General features: G+C 37.4%; 1 protein-coding gene across 2 annotated transcripts in view; it reads right to left on the bottom strand.

Annotated features, from left to right (window-relative positions):
- LOC131157356 (GCN5-related N-acetyltransferase 7, chloroplastic) overlaps window positions 1-17,796 on the bottom strand; it is a 39,958-nt gene that overhangs the window by 6,292 nt on the left and 15,870 nt on the right. The window contains exons 3-4 of one of the 2 annotated variants that reach the window (XM_058111430.1): window positions 12,995-13,090; window positions 1,276-1,396 (exon numbers count right to left, since the gene is read on the bottom strand). In XM_058111430.1, the coding sequence (XP_057967413.1) occupies window positions 1,276-1,396; window positions 12,995-13,090 (217 nt within the window). The remainder of the gene's footprint in view (window positions 1-1,275; window positions 1,397-12,994; window positions 13,091-17,796) is intronic. The other variant, XM_058111431.1, reaches the window with a different exon arrangement.

Raw genomic sequence — 17,796 nt, 5'->3', positions numbered from 1 at the left:
GAATTATTTCTTCCTTTTGTACTTTACCAGGGGTTGATTTTTCTTGAGATTTTCATATTTATACTTATAGACCCTTAATGATAGGGAGGTGTTGGAGCTCTCCTTTGTTGTGTTTGTTGGAGGATAGCCATCCTTCCATGAGGTTTGACTATTGGTCTCGGGTTCTTGATTCTTCAGGGGAGTACTCTAGCAGGTCCTTTCTTGAGTTTTGGATCCAAGAAAATCCATCTTCTCTGCTATATTGTTCTGTTTTGAAGGCCAAAATCTGCTCTAAGATTAAGGGTTTATTTGGTTAGTTGTTCTGAAAGAGTTAAGACTAACAATCTGTTCAAGAGTAGGAGGCATTTTAAGGCTTTATCTCCAGATGTTTGTTCTTTTTGTTTTGGAAGTTCATAATCTACTTTTCCCATGTTTCTTCATTGCTCACTTTCTTGGAGGGTCTAGAACAAATTCTTTGGAGTATATGAATAGAGTTGGGTCTGTGGGGAATCAGTGGAGGATTTGTTAACTATTCCTTTTTAAGGTTTTGGAAGGAGTAGAGATAATCTTCAGCATGATTGGTTGGTAGAACTGTTATGATATTTTTTCTATTTTTTTCATTTTGGTTTTTCCCTCTTCTAAGGAGGATTTCTTAAGATTATTGTTGTATTTTCTCTTCTCTTTAATAATCTCTTATTTTTCTATTTAAAACAAAAAACAATATAGTGATCTGGGATAGGTTGTATTGGATTGACCAATTGGGAATCAATCCATTTGCAACCGTATGTTGCCAAAGCTAAGGATATGGGATGAAGCTGCTGCCACAATAATGATAAATCTTATTGAACTTCAAAAGTTCACGAATAATTGATCTCATCAATAGAATGGTAATAAAAATGCACAAATTTGCATGATATTTTTTTCGTTTGAAATATTAATATTCTGTGAATGAATGAATGTCCTATAAAAAAAATATATATTCTGTGAATGAAACTGCGATTATATCTCGTAAATTAAAATTAAAAGTACAAGGCATTACAAGATTTCATTTGAAAATAAGATATGGATTCAATACAACTAAAGAATAAAAGAAATGATTTCCAAATTATATTCCATAGAGATTCAAAGAGAGTTTCGTCTTGAATTAAGTTATATGATATCCTTTTTAGTTTACACAAGAGTTTTTCAATGAAAATAAAAGAACACATATAACGTGTTAATAGTGTTTGACCATGGCATTTCCAAGAATGGCAGAAGCGAAAAATGTGATTGAATTTGAGAAACAGATGTTAATACCCCATTTTTGAGCAATCATCTTGGACTCTGCAACAAGTGCATAACCCAATCCATTTTGATGCAGTTCTTTGGCAACACATACATTGCTAAGGTATGCCCTTGCAAAATCAGCTCCAATACCCTGTTGAAGTAATATCCTAAAGACCATTATCAAACATATGACGCAAAGCCATAAAATTAGGAAAAAAATCAAATTTATAGAAATGGCACACTCAACATGTACAAGTAAAAGCACCAGTTTATAAATGACACTGCATACCAAAATAAATTGCAAATAAGAATGATCACCTCATGAGTAGGGCCCTACAAGTAAATTGGAAGACCTAATCACAGCAATAGATCTCCCACTCCATTTATAATATAGCCATATGATTAACACACATTAACCCAATTGGCTGAGACTATGAAACCTGAGTTGTCCAACATGTTCTTCAACCAAACCAATTTACATGCAGTGTGTCATGGCCCCATATTTGACTTAGCATTTAGGGCCACAAGAGTTTGTTTCTTAGTCTTCCAAGATACTAGATTACGACCAACAAACACCCAGTACCCAGTCTTGCACCTCCTGAGGGTGACCAAGCCCAATATGCATCTGTATAATACACCAATCCTGATACAAAAGTTTCTTTCCCGTGCATCTTTAAGATCCACAAGATATAATCAGGGAGAATCTAGGAACCAGCTCACAAAGACTTGTTGCAAAAGATATGTTGGTTAACTTTCCAACAAGCCTCAAATATCGTCTAAGGTCAGCCAACAAATCACCCTCATTTGGATCCCACTAGTTCAATCTCATCTAAAAGATCCAAAACATATTCCCTCATTGACAAGATGGTCCCTGTATGAGATCTTAATACTTTATATACCCAAGAAGTATCCTAAAAAATGCAAATCTTTAGTTTAAAATTTGTTTGGAGAAACCGCTTCAAACTTTAAAGATGATCATCATCACACAATCAGCAAATTCTGCCAGCAACAATAGTGCGATAGAACACCAAAATGATCTAGCGCATATTGCTAAAGGCCAAACTCAAGCACAATTGCACAAAACCTACCAAACCATTCCATGGAAGATTGCTTCAGATCACATAAGGAATTTTTCGGATGACACACTAGAGATAAATCCCTCTAAGGAACAATCCTAGGTAGTTGCTCTATATAGACCTCCTCCTGAAGATCACTGTTTCACAAAGCATTCTTCACATTTGATTTTATGTGAAGGCCAACGACACATGGTGGCTAAGAGACAAACAAACAAAGGCAAGTTTAGCAACCAAGAAGAATCTACTAGTAATTCAAAGCATACACCTGAGTATATCCTTTAACAACGAGATGGGCCTTCATACTAACCATGAAACCATGAGCATTAACCTTCACAATATATACCAGTGACAGCGAAAAGGTACTAGTTCCTTAAGTGTCGTCATTGTGTAACACAAACATTTCTTCAACCATTGTAATCCTCCGCCCAAAATGGAATAAAGCTTCAGAGACAAATTTCGGAACAATAACACTGGATAGTGTATTGACAAAACAATAATATGATGATGACCAAAAATCATAGAAAATGAAATTAGAGATTGTGGATGCTGGGTGCAAGTGCATTTACCTTTTTGGACAGCAATAAGATCAAGATATTGGAAAATGGATCTTTAGACAAGGAAATCAAAGGCATAGTTGTGAAAGCTGGAGGACACCACTTCCCTTAAGTAGTCATGTGTACACATGCAAACTAGGATGATCCAAACAACTACAAGGAACTCAAACAAGATGAAGATGTAAGAGGATGACTGGCGAAGATAGTAGGCCAAAATCTGGAAGGCTAGTCAAAGGAAGGGACTGATCAAGATCAAGACTGAATTAGTCATGATAGTATGGCGTACACTCAAAGAAGGTAACATCAAACAAAAAACTGATTCCAGGTAGGGACACTATAGCAGCAATATCCCTTTTTGAGCACATGAGTAGCCCCAAAAAATACAATTAATATCACAACGATCCAAATTATCCACTCCTAGAGTTAACTAATGGACAAAGGGCATACACCCAAATAGAGAAGGAGATAACTAGAATAAAGGGGCATTATGGAAGAGAACAAAAATATGTTACCGCCAAGAACAGAGGATGGTATTTTTCTAGTAGGCAGTGAGTGAAAATCTATTCATCTCATACAGTAGGGTAAGAATAACTTCAAGGATATGTCTATTAATCCTCTATGCAACTCCATTTTGGTGTGGAGTGCAAGGACAAGATGATTAAGGCATTATACCAGACTTGCTCAAATAGGTAATGACTAGGTATTGAATTACTCCTTGGCATTATCACTACAAAGTATCCAAACAAGTAAATCAAATCGAGTCTTAGTCTCATAAAAAGAGGCATAAACGATATTGACTTGAGAATAAACTAACAAAAAAGGGTTACTGCCAATTTATTGACTTGAGAAGCAAATGAAACACAATGATGCTTTCCTTGATAAGACTCACTCAAACCTAGACATAGAACTCAAAGTAGAGACCAACTATTTTAACTTGCACAAAGAAGGATGACCAAGGGAACATTGAATTGAAGTGTTGCAATAGTAGTGAAGGCAATAAAGGAGACACCAACTCAAAGTGGTGAAGTGCACTAGCCTAATGTCCTCTACCGATTGTCTTCCTTGTTGTGAAGTCCTCAATGACAACAAAGTGAGGAAAGAATGTTATAGATCAATTCATGAATTTTGTAATTTTGTTGAATAGCATATTAAAGGGAAACTTAAGAATATAAAAAATAAAATAAAAAAAAAGAAACAAAGGAAGCAGGCTTTACCATCCCTATTCCCTTAGCCATAGTAGTCAATACATCAACTATGGTAACATGAGGTAAGCTTTCAGAGTACCTGAGAGTGGAGAATAAATTTGTTGTACCATTCCAATTGTCAGTGAATCTATCACCCAAGGACTAGTCAAGAGATACTAGACGATAAGCAAGCTATGGGGCAGGGCAAGATATGTAATGGGAAGAGAAGCTTAATGGGATGCCTAATACTACACAAACTTTGACTACTCTTCCTCCAAACCACATACAGTTCACTCCCCATTCCCAAAACTAGTTGTGGAATCTGCCAAGGCTATTGTGACTATGTGAGGGGGTTTACCACGAATATCCCAACACTACTCAATTGTATGACCTCCTCACCACAATGAGTACACCGGTGTGGGGAGCTTCTACTATGTCCATCCCTCCTGCTACAACCACTCAAACCACCTTGGGAACTTCTCTGATTACTTAGATGAGAGCCAAAAAACCAAGTTGCACAACAAAAGCAATCTTTTCAGAGCTTGAGGCAAAGCACTGAACCAAGGAGCAAGGAAGGTTGCTAGAGGAAGCACATGTCAACGGAATAGCAAACAGCAAAGCAAAAGATTTCTTTCCTTTCCTCAGCCAACATTAATTTCCTTATATTTCAGTTCATTATTTTGTACAGTTAGCACATATTTAGTTTACATATATAGGGCTTGACAGATTATAGTTTACTTGTATAGGGCTAGGATCAAGCTAGACCTTATTTACTTTCCATGTATAGCATTCTTGTAAAGTCTATTTATAATATACAGAACTCATGGCCAATTCATTCGGCCATTCACAAAATATTTGACATGGTATCAGAGCCAGCCGACTACTAGGTTTTTTTTCCCCTTCGATTTTTTGTCTTCTTGGTTTCGTGGCTGTTGGGGTTTTTTTCTCTCTTCTGGAATTTTTTCTTTGTTCTTTTGGTACATCTGTGGCTGCGTGGCTGTCGGCACAGTAGGTTTCTAGGTTGCCATTAATTCCTCCAGTTTATGTCCTTGTGATTCTCGGCAAGCAGGCTTTTGACTTTCAGCAAGCAGGCACAGCAGGTTTCTAGTTTGCCACTTATTTCTCCAGTTTCTGTTGCTGTTTGTGACTCTCGGCAAGCAGGCAACAGCTTTCTGCAACAGTTTCTGTTGCTGTTTCTGGCACTTATCTTCTTGGCACAGCAGGTTTTTGGTTCAAGATTTAATTTTTAGTGCAGTTTTTTTGGTTCAAGATTTAATTTTTTAGTGCAGGGAGGTTGTTCTTGGTTTTTCTTTGTACCTGCGGATTTTATTTTGGGCTTCAAGATTTTCTGGTGGTCTGTTTCTTTCGGCAGAGTCTGTTTTTTTCTTTTTTTGGGCTTCTCGATTTTCTCCATTATTTAGCATAGACTCCGCACCTGTGTGCACCAAGTTTACAGGCAACAATTATTCTACGTGGGCTTTTCAGTTTGAACTTTTCCTAAAGGGAAAAGATCTTTGGGGTCATATTGATGGCACAGATTGTGCGCCCAATCCTAATAAATCCAAGGAGTCCATAACTTGTCCTTCATGGGCCGTGCTTGATGCTCAAATTATGTCTTCACTTCTTGGCTCGGTTGAGACACATATTGTCCCCAACTTGCGACCTTATCACACCGCTCAATCCATGCGGACTTATTTAAAAATAGTATATCATCAAGGTAATGGTGTCTGTCATTTTCAGTTAGAGCATGCAATTGTCATGTTTCAATATGACAATCATTCCATCCAAGACTATTATTCAGGGTTTCTGACTCTTTGGAATAAATATTCTAATCTAGTTACTGCAAATGTTCCTGTGGCTTCTCTTCCCATTATTCATCGTCTTCACGAGACTAGTCGTTGTCATCAGTTTCTTATGAAACTCCGCCTTGAGTATGAATCTATTCGCTCATCTCTGCTAAATCGTTCTCCTGTTCCTTCTCTAGATGTCTGTTTTGGTGACTTACTTCATGAAGAACAACGGCTTAGTACTCAAGTTACTTTGGCACATGGTAGTTCCGGGTCTGTCCCTGTGGCTTATGCTGCTCAATGACAAGGACTGCCTGTGCATTCTAGCACTTTGTAGTGTTTTTGCTACAAAGAATTTGGACATATCGCTACTAATTGTTCCAAGAAATTCTGCTCTTATTGCAAGAAGGGTCACATTATCAAAGAATGTCGTATCAGCCTGCAAAATAGCTAGGCCCATGCATTCCAAACTTCTGTTAGTGTACCCCCCACAGTGACGTTTGCGGCTCCTGGCTCTTTTTGATGTGACTTCTCTGTTCCTGCATCTGCTCCAGCGAATTACTACACACCCGAAATGGTGCAACAGATGCTAATTTCAGCATTATCAGCAATGGGGTTCCAAGGTAACAATTCTACTAATCTCTAGTATGTGGACTCAGGTGCCTCGAATCACATGACGAATAATCCCACTACCTTGTGTCATGTTTGGCCCTACGCTAGTCAATCTGCTATTCAAACTGCTAAGGGCAGTTCTTTGCCAATAGCTACTGTCAGAGATGCCTCTTCTAAGTTCACTAATGTGTTTCTTGCTCCTCTACTTTCCACGAATCTTATTTCTATTGGTCAATTAGTTGATAACAATTGTGCTGCTAATTTTTCTGGTAATGGTTGTGTTGTGCAGGACCAGGTAACAGGAGAGCCGATCGTGAAGGGACCTAAAGTGGGGCGCTTGTTTCCACTACTTTTTCCTGTTCCAGCACATTCTCCAATTTCTTCTATTAATTCTTTTGCTTGTAATAATGTTTCAGATCTTAGTATGGTGTGGTATCGTCGTTTAGGCCATCCCAATACTAAGATCTTATCTCATGTATTGAACTTTAGTTTACTTGGTAATAAAAAACGTTCTTCTTTATCTGTTAAGTGTGCCACTTGCAAACTTGGTAAAAGCAACACTCTTCCCTTCCCTTTGCATGCTAGTAGAGCTTCTCAGTGTTTTGAGCTTATCCATAGTGATGTTTGGGGACCTTCCACAGTTAGTTCACATGAAAAATTTAAATACTATGTGACTTTCATTGATGATCATAGCAGATTTACTTGCGTCTACTTTCTTCACTCTAAATCTAAGGTTTTCGTACTTTCACTGAGTTTTAAGCATATGTTGACAAACAATTTTCTGCTTCTATTAAGACATTACATGCAGATTCTAAAGGTGAATGTCTACTAAGTTTCAGGCCTTTTTGGCTTCTAAAGGCATTATTCATCAATGTATATGTCCTGCTACTCCCAACAGAATGGAGTAGTTGAACGGAAAAATCATCATCTCCTAGATGTGGTCCGCACTCTCTTGCTGGAATCTTCTGTTCCAGACTTGTTCTGGGTTAAGGCTCTGAAAACTGTTACTTACTTGATTAATCGTTTACCTTCTCAAGTCCTACTCATGGAGTCTCCCTATTTCCGTTTACTTGCTAAGCAACCTAGTTACGATAACCTCTATACCTATGGTTGTGTATGTTTCGTTCATTTACCTCCTTATGAGCGACATAAATTATTTGCTCAATCTGTTCGATGTGCATTCTTGGATACAATGTGTGACAAAAGGGATTTGTTTGCTATGATCCTACATTACATCGTACACGCATTTCTAGGAATATTATTTTCTTTGAAAATCAACATTTCTTTCCTATGTCCTCTGTACCCTCCTCTCCTACTGTGATTCTCCCCTCCTTTGAGGAGCAGTTCTCGGATCCTCATTCAGTCAGTTCTCGTTTCAAACCAGGTATTGTGTATATGTGGCGCCCCCGCCCACAGTTTCTTCTGGTAGCTCATCCGATATTTGATCCTACCACGCTCCAGATTCAGTCAGTTGCAGCACCTCCAGAGCCTTTGGTACGTCGATCTTCTAAAGTGTATGTACCCCCGGACAGGTATGGGTTTCCCTCTTCAAGTTCCGGTAACTCTATTTCAGCTCTTACTACTACATTGTCCAATTTAGATATTCCCACTTCCTACTCACACGCTGCCAAGTATGATTTTGGCGACAAGCTATGCAGGAAGAAATTTCCGCTCTAGAGGCCAATCACACCTAGTATATTAAGCCTTGTCCTCCCACCATTGTTCCTCTGGGTTGTAAATGGGTTTACTCAGTCAAGGTCCAATCTGATGGAAGTCTAGATCATTACAAACCTCGCCTTGTTGCACTTGGGAATAATCAGAAATATGGTGTCGATTATGAAGAGACCTTTGCTCCTGTGGCTAAGATGACTACTGTTCGTACGATTCTAACTATTGCTGCTTCCATTGAGTGGCCACTACATCAGACGGATATCAAGAATGCTTTTCTTCACTGAGATCTTAAAGAGTGTATTTATATGAAGCCACCCTCGGGCTTGTCTCCCTCTTTGACTTCACATGTGTGTAAGCTTCATCATTCTCTTTATGATCTCAAACAAGCTCCGAGAGCCTGGTTTGATAAATTCCGCACCACTTTATTACAATTTTCATTCAAGCAAAGCAAGTATGACACTTTATTGTTTCTTCGGAAATCAGACATGGGTATTGTTGTTCTTTTGGTTTATGTTAATGATATTGTAATAACTGGTTCCGATTCTGCTTTACTTGCTCAGCTCAAGACTCATCTCTCAAAATCCTTTCATATGAAAGATCTTGGGTCTCTCACATATTTTCTTGGTCTTGAGGTTGATCGTAGTCCCTCAGATATTTCACTCAATCAACATAAGTATGCTAGTGACTTGGTGGCCACAACAGGCCTTCGGAGGGTACTTCTGTTGATACTCCTATGGAATTAAATGTCAAGCTTCGCAAAGAGGAGGGTGATTTACTTGCTGATCCCAGTTTATACCGGATGTTGGTGGGTAGTCTTGTCCATCTAACCATTACAAGACCAGACATTTCTTTTGCTTTACAGCAAGTCAGCCAGTTTCTTCAAACTCCTCGTCATCTTCATTTGGCTGCTGTCCGTAGGATCATACGCTATGTTCAGGGCACTTCTGCCCATAATTTATTCTTCCCTGCAGGCAATTCTTCTCGCCTTGCTGCTTATAGCGATGCTGATTGGGCTGGTTATGTGGATACATGTCGCTTCATCACTAGTTGGTGTGTGTTCTTAGGTGATGCATTGATCTCTTGGAAGAGTAAGAAGCAAGATAGAGTTTCTAAGTCATTGACGGAATCTGAGTACAGGGCGATGTCTCTTGCTTGTTCTGAAATTATTTGGTTTCGAGGCTTGCTTGCTGAGCTAGATATTTCTGAGACCAATCCTACACATTTACATGCTGATAATATGAGTGTTATCCAGATCACAGTCAATCCTGTCTATAATAAGCGCACAAAGCATATTGAAGTTGATTGTCACTCAATCCGTGAAGCATTTGAAGCTTGTGTTATCACTCTTCCACACATTTTCACTAAATTACAAATTGCGGATATCTTCACCAAGGCTTTCACTCGTCATCGACATTGCTTCCTAAGTAGCAAATTGATGCTTGTTGATCAACCGCATCAATTTGAGGGGGGCTGTTAACAGAACAGCAAACAGCAAAGCAAAAGATTTCTTTCCTTACTTCAGCCCACATTTTTTTCCTTATATTTCAATTCATTATTTTGTACAGTTAGCATATATTTAGTTTACATGTATAGGGCTTGATGGATTATAGTCTACTTGTTGGCTAGAATCATGTTAGACCTTATTTACTTTCCATGTATAGCATTCTTGTAAAGTCTATATATAATATACAGAACTTAAGGCCAATTCATTCGGCCATTCACAAAATATTTGACAGCACAAAGGTCATGAGAATAAACCTCAACAAACTCTGCACTGCCAAGAATATGGGATTGAAATGCTTAGACATCAGGTTTCAAAACCACTAGGACTCAAAGGACTGCCATGTGCTCCCTCTACTTTTGCATCTCAAAAACATCAATTGTTGTCGGTTCCTCACAGCTCTCTGCTAAGTAATCTGTGAAACTCTTGCCTCCTTGTTGCAATTGAAAGTACTCCAACGAGAGACATTACATATGAGTACTGTAACTAAAACAAAAACTTGATATAATCCCAAATCTCCTCCCATACATCTAGATGCATACACATCCATGCAATCTGGGTTCCATTGAGTTCCATGGGACAATCAATGCATCTTCTTGAACCCATACTTCTTTCCATTTGTCTTTACTGTCTCAAATTGAAACAAGTATTCAAATTCACTTGAGCAAGTCAAACAGGTCTTGACTGTGTTACAAGTTAACAAAGCCTCAGATATCAACGCATGGCATCCAAGAAGTCAGCCTATGACTGGCACGTGAGGGCGCATGGATGGTCCTCCAGCAATGAAATTTCCGAGTTATAGATCAGCAAGGTCTGTGAGTAACTGTGATGCTGGTTTTGCAAAATCTAAAGAAGGTTTTGCAATGTGTGTGTATGTGTGTGTGTGTATCACAGCTTTGAAAATATTTTTTTATTGGCAATTATGAGTGATGGATCGAGCACACAGAAAGCAGCAATGCAGGTGATTGAAGTCAAAATGGAAAAACCCATGAGTGTACATGGAAACTCGCAGATACCCTTATCAAATACTGACATCCATAGCAATTCAAGTTGAAATTGTGAACCCTGTCAACTAACAACGATAACCGTGTTCGTGTCGGATCAAAGTCTACTTTGATACCACTTGATGCAAGACCAATGTCAACCAATTTCAATTCTCAATTCCAATCTAAATAAAAACAAATACATAAAAGCCTTATTACATGCTTACAATGCTTGGAAGATGAGGAAACTAATTTAAGAAGCCAAAATGAATTCAAAAATCGTAAAGAAATGACCCAATAAAATGATCCAAAATAAAAGAAACGAAATACATAAAAATTAGGAAAGAAAAATAGCTCTCATTTGCATACTGCATCACGAAAGATGAAAGTTTTGGATTTAACTTCAGATATTACCTTTGCTACAACTATTTTGACCAATGGATCGATATTTGGTAGTTCTAGAACTCCTTCATAGGGTTTTTTTTTTAATTTTCTAGAGCTGTTGGAATTAGTTGGGACATGTAGAAGTTAAGTTTTATTTTTCTTGAAATTTCTTATTGGAGAAGTCTCTAGTTCAGTTTATTAGGAATCTTAGAGTTTCAAGTCAGTCCAATTACATTTTTGAGGAATTTCAGTTTTATAGAAATTTGAGTCCTTGTTAATTTCCATGTTGCTTGGTCCTATTTTTATAAGCTATCTACTTGTGTGGCATGTTTCCAGGGAGCATTAGTGCTTAATAATCTCTGAATAGAGGCTCATCTCTTAATGGGTTTAAAATCCAGGGAACTATCCCTGTTCAGTATAGGTTCTTAACACCCTCTGAACAACTCTTATTTGACCAAATGTGTAAAAATCACCTATCAGGTAATAGGCATATACAGATGTATAATCAAACCAATACATCCATAAAACGTCCTCTACATAAAAGGCTTGAATGAAAGGGAGTTCCACTTTTTGCTATGGTCTTGTTGCAAAACCACAAAGAATATAGATCCCCCCTGCAATTCCACATGCTATAATGGCATCTCATCATTCTTCTTGCTTCCAACTCTTCCCTTCGACCTCTATAGTTAAGGCTCTATAATAGCAGTACACTGTGCCAGTGTCAACAATGCAAACCGACCCGCTCAAGGAACGGACTACATCCATGCCCTTTGATTGATGCTTAGGAGAATAATGGCAAGAAAGGATTGCAAAGATTAACTTCATGGAGACAAGATTAACACTAATGACAGCTAATTTTTTATGAGTTACTGTTTTCATCAATGCAGCATACCCCATAAAGGTGCAAAACTTGCATGGGATTCAAAACACCAAAAAGGGTGCAAAGCTTACATGTCATCACTCCTCTCCAATCGAGGCTCTACAATCGCTGGCCATCTACCTCATCTAGATCCTTCAATTTACGCAATATTAAAAGTTAAAACAAAGGACAAAAAACACTAATCTCCCCTGAGGTTTAGCAAAAAGATACTCACCTCCCTTACGATTTCAAACATTTCAGGAACCTCCCCTGAGGTATTAAGAATTCCAAAGACCTCTCTTGAGATTTGTCAAAAAGATTGAAAACTACCCTTGTATTTGTAAAAAATAAAGTCTTTTGGGAGGAAGTCTGTGGCATTTTTGAAACCTCGGGAGAGGTCAATGGAATTTTTGGGAACCACAAGGGAGGTCCCTATCTTTTTGCCAAACCTCAGGGGAGGTTAGTGTCTTTTGCCCTAAAAAATATAATTTGTGTCATTAAAAATAGTGTTTCTAAGAAATAATATCATTTTGGAAGACATTATGTTAAAATGAAATATAAAAATTATTTTTGATTTTCTCAATTAATTATTATTTATATAAACACTCTTAATCCTTATAGTTTAAAGAAGGCTTAAAATAGAAAACATACAGAAATTCAAAACACACCGCTCATAAACAATCCAATGCTCAGCGGTTAAAGTTATCTTTAGAAAAAGTCCACTGAATTTTGCCAAATGCCCTATATGAATCTGCAAATAACAGAGTGCACAGTCGACGTACAAACAGAGATGAGCTGATTTTATTCTCTGCCTCCTTACATAATTTATTTTACTTGGGTGAGCTTAAATTCACCTATATGTAGTTGAGAAATCATATTTAAACTTTCTCTTTATCCCATTGTCATAGTTTTTTTTCCCTCTTACTTTTTCTGGCATGTATAAACAAATAATATAAAAAATTAAATCTTAGGCTTCTGCATTGACTTAATAGGGGTAAAACACCTCTCTTGAAACCTTTTCTTTTAAAACAATGAAATGTATAGAATCCATTCCCTTGTCTTATAAGCAGAGTATTCTACTCACTATTACAAAATAGTAATCAAACATAATCTCAGTAAGTTGACATTTAACCCTTACCTCTGGCTTCCTTCCTGTTATTTCATCTGGGAGCCTTAGACACTGATTAAGATCAAGGGTTCCAACAACTACTCGATCTTGTCCATTATCAACAAACTAAAAAATAAATAAATAAATACAAATGAATTAAATTGCAAGGAATTCTTACATCACAAAACCACAAACAAACATCAACATATTATAACTATTTCCAAAAAATTTAAAACAAAATCATTCTTCCCTGATTAGTGAAAATTTGACCTTAAGTTTTGAAGTGTTAAAAGGATGAAAATCCAACAAATCAGCGCAAATGAGAAAGCTAGAACAGTGGTGAACAATGTCAAGAAGACAAGCATAGATTGAACAAATCCCCTCAGATAAAAGCAGTCTTAAATTTCAGTAATTGCCCAAATTTTTTGGATTTCGAGAGGATTCCTAATGGTCCTAATGAATTGGGTTTCAATAGCCGAAATTTTGAGCAGTAGTGAAATTTCAGCCAAAATTCTCAAAATTTTGGGAATTTCAGCTGAAATTTCAGTAATATCACCTGATCTTTAGAATATTTAAAATACATAATATTAATATAAGTAGTAGCAACAAAAAGTAGTCGCAATAATAATAATAATGATAATAATATCCATGATACCTTGATTTCTACTTTTCTCCTATCGCAAGAGGATGGGCAACTTAGGATTTCTATTTTGGGAGAAATTTTAATGAGATGACATTAATGAGTTGGCTCTCTTCACCAACTTGCTCAACTCTTTTCATGTTCCTTTGGGGAGTGACAAAAGGGTTTGGAGCTTTGATCCTTCTGGGACAACTCTCTTGTAAGTCTCTTTTTTCTTTCCCTATATGACATGATTCTAATGCGGCTCCTTTTGCCTTGGAACTCATGGATTTGAGAAGCTAATGTTCCCTGAAAAATAAATTTTTTTATTTGGAATGCAATACTTGAGAAAATCAACACTAATGACTTGCTTCAAAAGAGAAGACCTATTAAGGCCTTGTCTCCTGATATTTGTGTACTTTGTTTGAAGAGTGGGGAGACTTGCTCACATTTGTTCCTACATTGCCCCTTAACTTTGGATGTTTGCAATAAAACTATTTGGTATCTTCCATGAAAACTAGGTTTGTCCTTCCATATTGAAGGCTTTCTGTGCTATTATGCTGAGGGATTTTGCAAGGGTAAGGATGGGAAAGCCTTGTAGCACTGCGCCTCTATGGCTTGTAAAGTTTGTTTGGTTGGAGAGGAATGCTAGAGTCTTCAAAGATGTGGCTACTACCAGCAGTTTGCTTTGGAGTTGAGTGGTTTGTCTCACATTGCTGTGGGAGTTGCCAAGTGGCTTCTTTTGGCATGTTTCCCTGGAAGACTTGCACCGTGATCTGCTTCATTGTGTTATTGTTTGTTTTTTCTATGACCCTGTAGCTGGTTTTTTGTAAAAGGAGGATTTCTTGTTTTCTTGTTTTATTTACTTTTTTGTCGTGTATTCTTCTTTTTAATACAATTCTTTGTTTATCAAAAAAATTTGAAAAAAGGAAGAGCACATTATGAGGTTTTTATTTTGTTTCTAAATTATTCAAAATTATCTATTTTAATTCTTCTAAAACTTCATTCATAATTTCCATAATTTATTATAAGTTTCTGATATTTCCTTAAATTGAAATCAAAAAATCTAGAGAAATTGAAATTTAAGAAAATTAGACCCTTGAAATTTCCATCAATATCAAAAGCAGTGCCACTCAGAAAGTGGTCTGGAAGAATATCAGCAACATCCATATTATGCAACACACGACACAAGAAGAGTGATACAAGCACATAAACTAGGATAAAAGGTGTAGCTAGCCTTGTACCATAAGTTGCAAAGAACAAAAAGAGACCCATTGTCTTTTGGTAAAGCAACAAATCCTCCAAAGAAGAAATTGACTTAATATCAAATATATCTATTCCATATTCATGAACCACCCAAAAAAAACAGTTCCATTAGATTTAATCAAGGAACAAACAATTGAATAAGGAGGAAATTTAGGAGGTATAAATTCAAAAGGGAAAGAAAAACCACCTAAAAAGTACTATGAACAAATGGCTCAAGCTTGGAGGAAAACATGAACAAGTTCAGCAGTGGCCAAATGCGGGTTAAGATTGAAGTTATTGACGTGAATTTTGTAAAGAAGTTTCATTCTAACGGTCAAGCCACAATGTTACAAAATGGCGGTTCTCTCTTAAGGGCACAAGAAACATTAATAGTTGATTGGCCCGCTGGAGACAATTCTAAAATATTATTTTGAAATGGCGGATTCTGTTCCACATGTTCAGAATCTTCATCTTGTCGTGAGGCATTAGTCTTGGACTTCCCATCCATGAAAAAGTAGGAAAAATACACTAAAATTATAGGCGTCATCAAAATTAGCCTGAATTTATGCACAATAAGGACTCATATTAGGACATGAAATAGTGGACTCCAAATCTAGCGTAACTGTTCATGAACACGTTACATAGGGCAGTGCCCACTTTGGATTCCCATGGCTAAGGGCAGCAGCCACTTTGTATCCCTATGGCTGAGACGTGAGTGACAGGGATAAGAATTTCACCTCCCAACTTTAAATTGTCCCCTTAAAGATGGTGAAACAGACTTGCCTCATAAAATATAATTTAATTTCGTGCCATGTAGTAACAAACTGTTTCCAGGGTATTTTATGTTATGTTCCACCCACCCATTGGTGATATGTTTTGCAAAATCACAAATCTTGGATTTTTATTTTTTATTTATTTATTTTACTTTTATTTTTTTTGGATGTTGAGGAAACAAGTTTCACTAATAGATCAAGAATATACAGAACAGATCCCCTAGAAAAATCTGAGACAAGCCATGTAGGAAATGCGAAAAACAGAACAAAGAAAAGAAACAAACAAAAAACTCCCAGCACAAATAAACAAGCCAGCAAATAATGCCAATCACGTTAAATATCCTAGAAGCTCACTCCTTCAACTTCTTCCCCAAAAAAATATGCTCATAAGTCATAACATTCCAACCATAGCCCCAACATCACTGCACAAAAAAAACAAAAAGCGCAATTCCATAGTGCCACCCTGTCCTTTCTCCTTCCAAAACCAACAAAAGAAACTTCCAGAAAATTCTCCACCGTCTCTGGACATAACCAACTCTCTCCCGATAAACCGAAAGGCTTATTTCACACTCTCCAGGAAAAATCACACTGCAGAAACAGATGGGATGCTGATTCTAAACTATTATGACAAAGAACAAAAACAGCTAGAGAGAAAGCCTTCATGATCTCCTACTCTGCAACAAGTTATTGGTATTGATTCTATTAAGCACAACCAACTAGATAGAAAGCCTTGACTTTTGTTGTAAAGGAGGGAGGAGGGGCTTTGGCCTTCCAAATAGTATCATAGAGGAAAAGAAGAATTTGAGCAAGACAAGAATTCACAAAAAGGATTTACAAGAATACACCCCCATAGGACCCCAAGGACCAAAAACGACCATCCTACTCTAAAGAAATACAACAATTATTTAATCACAAAGAGGAAAGCTAGCCCATCTCCCTATCATTGAGAGATCTCCAAAAATGAAAATCCTAAGAAGGCAAAGGACCACCCAAAGCAACAACAAAAGAAGAAATAGTGCTGTTCTGCCCTAAGCTCAAAAGGAGAAAACAAGGAATAGGTGGACAAAACAACATTCCTCAACCAAAAGTCTTTCCAAAGACGAATTCTAGAACCCCTTCCCAACACAAACTTGGTATTGGCAATAAAGAAGAGATAAATCTGAGAGAGAGATTTCCACTGGCTTTCCTAAGAACAAGGAGATCTAAAATTGATATCTCACCCATTCTCATTCAGCCCAAACTTGCTCTTAATATATGCCAAAGGGAAGAATCCCCTAGGGAAACCACAAAAGCCATTTAGCCAAGAGAGCACTACATTTAGAGACTAATTTCCAAAACCCAATCCACCCTCCAATTTTGATCTACACGCCACCACTCAACTCACCAAATGGTCCCTATAACCCCAACCCCAGACCACAAAAAAGTCACAATTTTCTCAATCTTTCTAGCAACCCCCCCTGGAATCTTAAGATAAACAAATAATACAATGGGATACTAGAAAGACAAGCTTGAATAAGAGTAATTCTAACCCCTAGTGAAAAGAGAGCCCCCTTCCAACCATCTAGGCTTAACCACCCTCTCCACAATTAGATAAAGCTCAAAGATCTAGGATTTCCCCCTAATGGACCCCTAAATAGGACAAGGGCCAATCCAACAAAGCGCACCCTCAACAAAGACAACTCCCTAACACACCTACTAGCTCTAGCAATAAGATCACTCTTTCCCATGTTAATTATACGCTCAGAAACTCTCTCAAAATATGGAGAAGACCCAAATATTCATAAAAGACAAACTGTGGTCATCTATAAAGAATATAGTGTTGTCAGAAAATTAAAGGGGAGAAACCATTACCCCTCTCCCTCACTTCCAGACCATTCCACAAACCCTGTCAACCAACCTGCTAAACAAATCAACCACAAAAACAAACAAAAAAGGGGAAAATGGGTCACCTTGTCTAATACCCCCTCAAGGTACTAAACCACGATATAGGTTCACCATTCACTATAACTGAAAAGAACATATTAGACATGGAACCCCTTATCCAGCAACACCATCTCTCTCCAAACCCTTCCTCTCAAAAATCTTATCCAAGAAATTCCAACTAGCCCTATCATATGCTTTCACAAAATACAGTTTAAAAATGAGCCCCTTTTTCTTTCTCCAAATATTTTGTACAACCTCATTAACTATCAAAA

The sequence above is a fragment of the Malania oleifera genome, chromosome 6 (assembly GCF_029873635.1).
Source record: "Malania oleifera isolate guangnan ecotype guangnan chromosome 6, ASM2987363v1, whole genome shotgun sequence".
Lineage (NCBI taxonomy): Eukaryota > Viridiplantae > Streptophyta > Magnoliopsida > Santalales > Ximeniaceae > Malania > Malania oleifera.
This window is presented reverse-complemented; position numbering and strand designations above follow the sequence as displayed.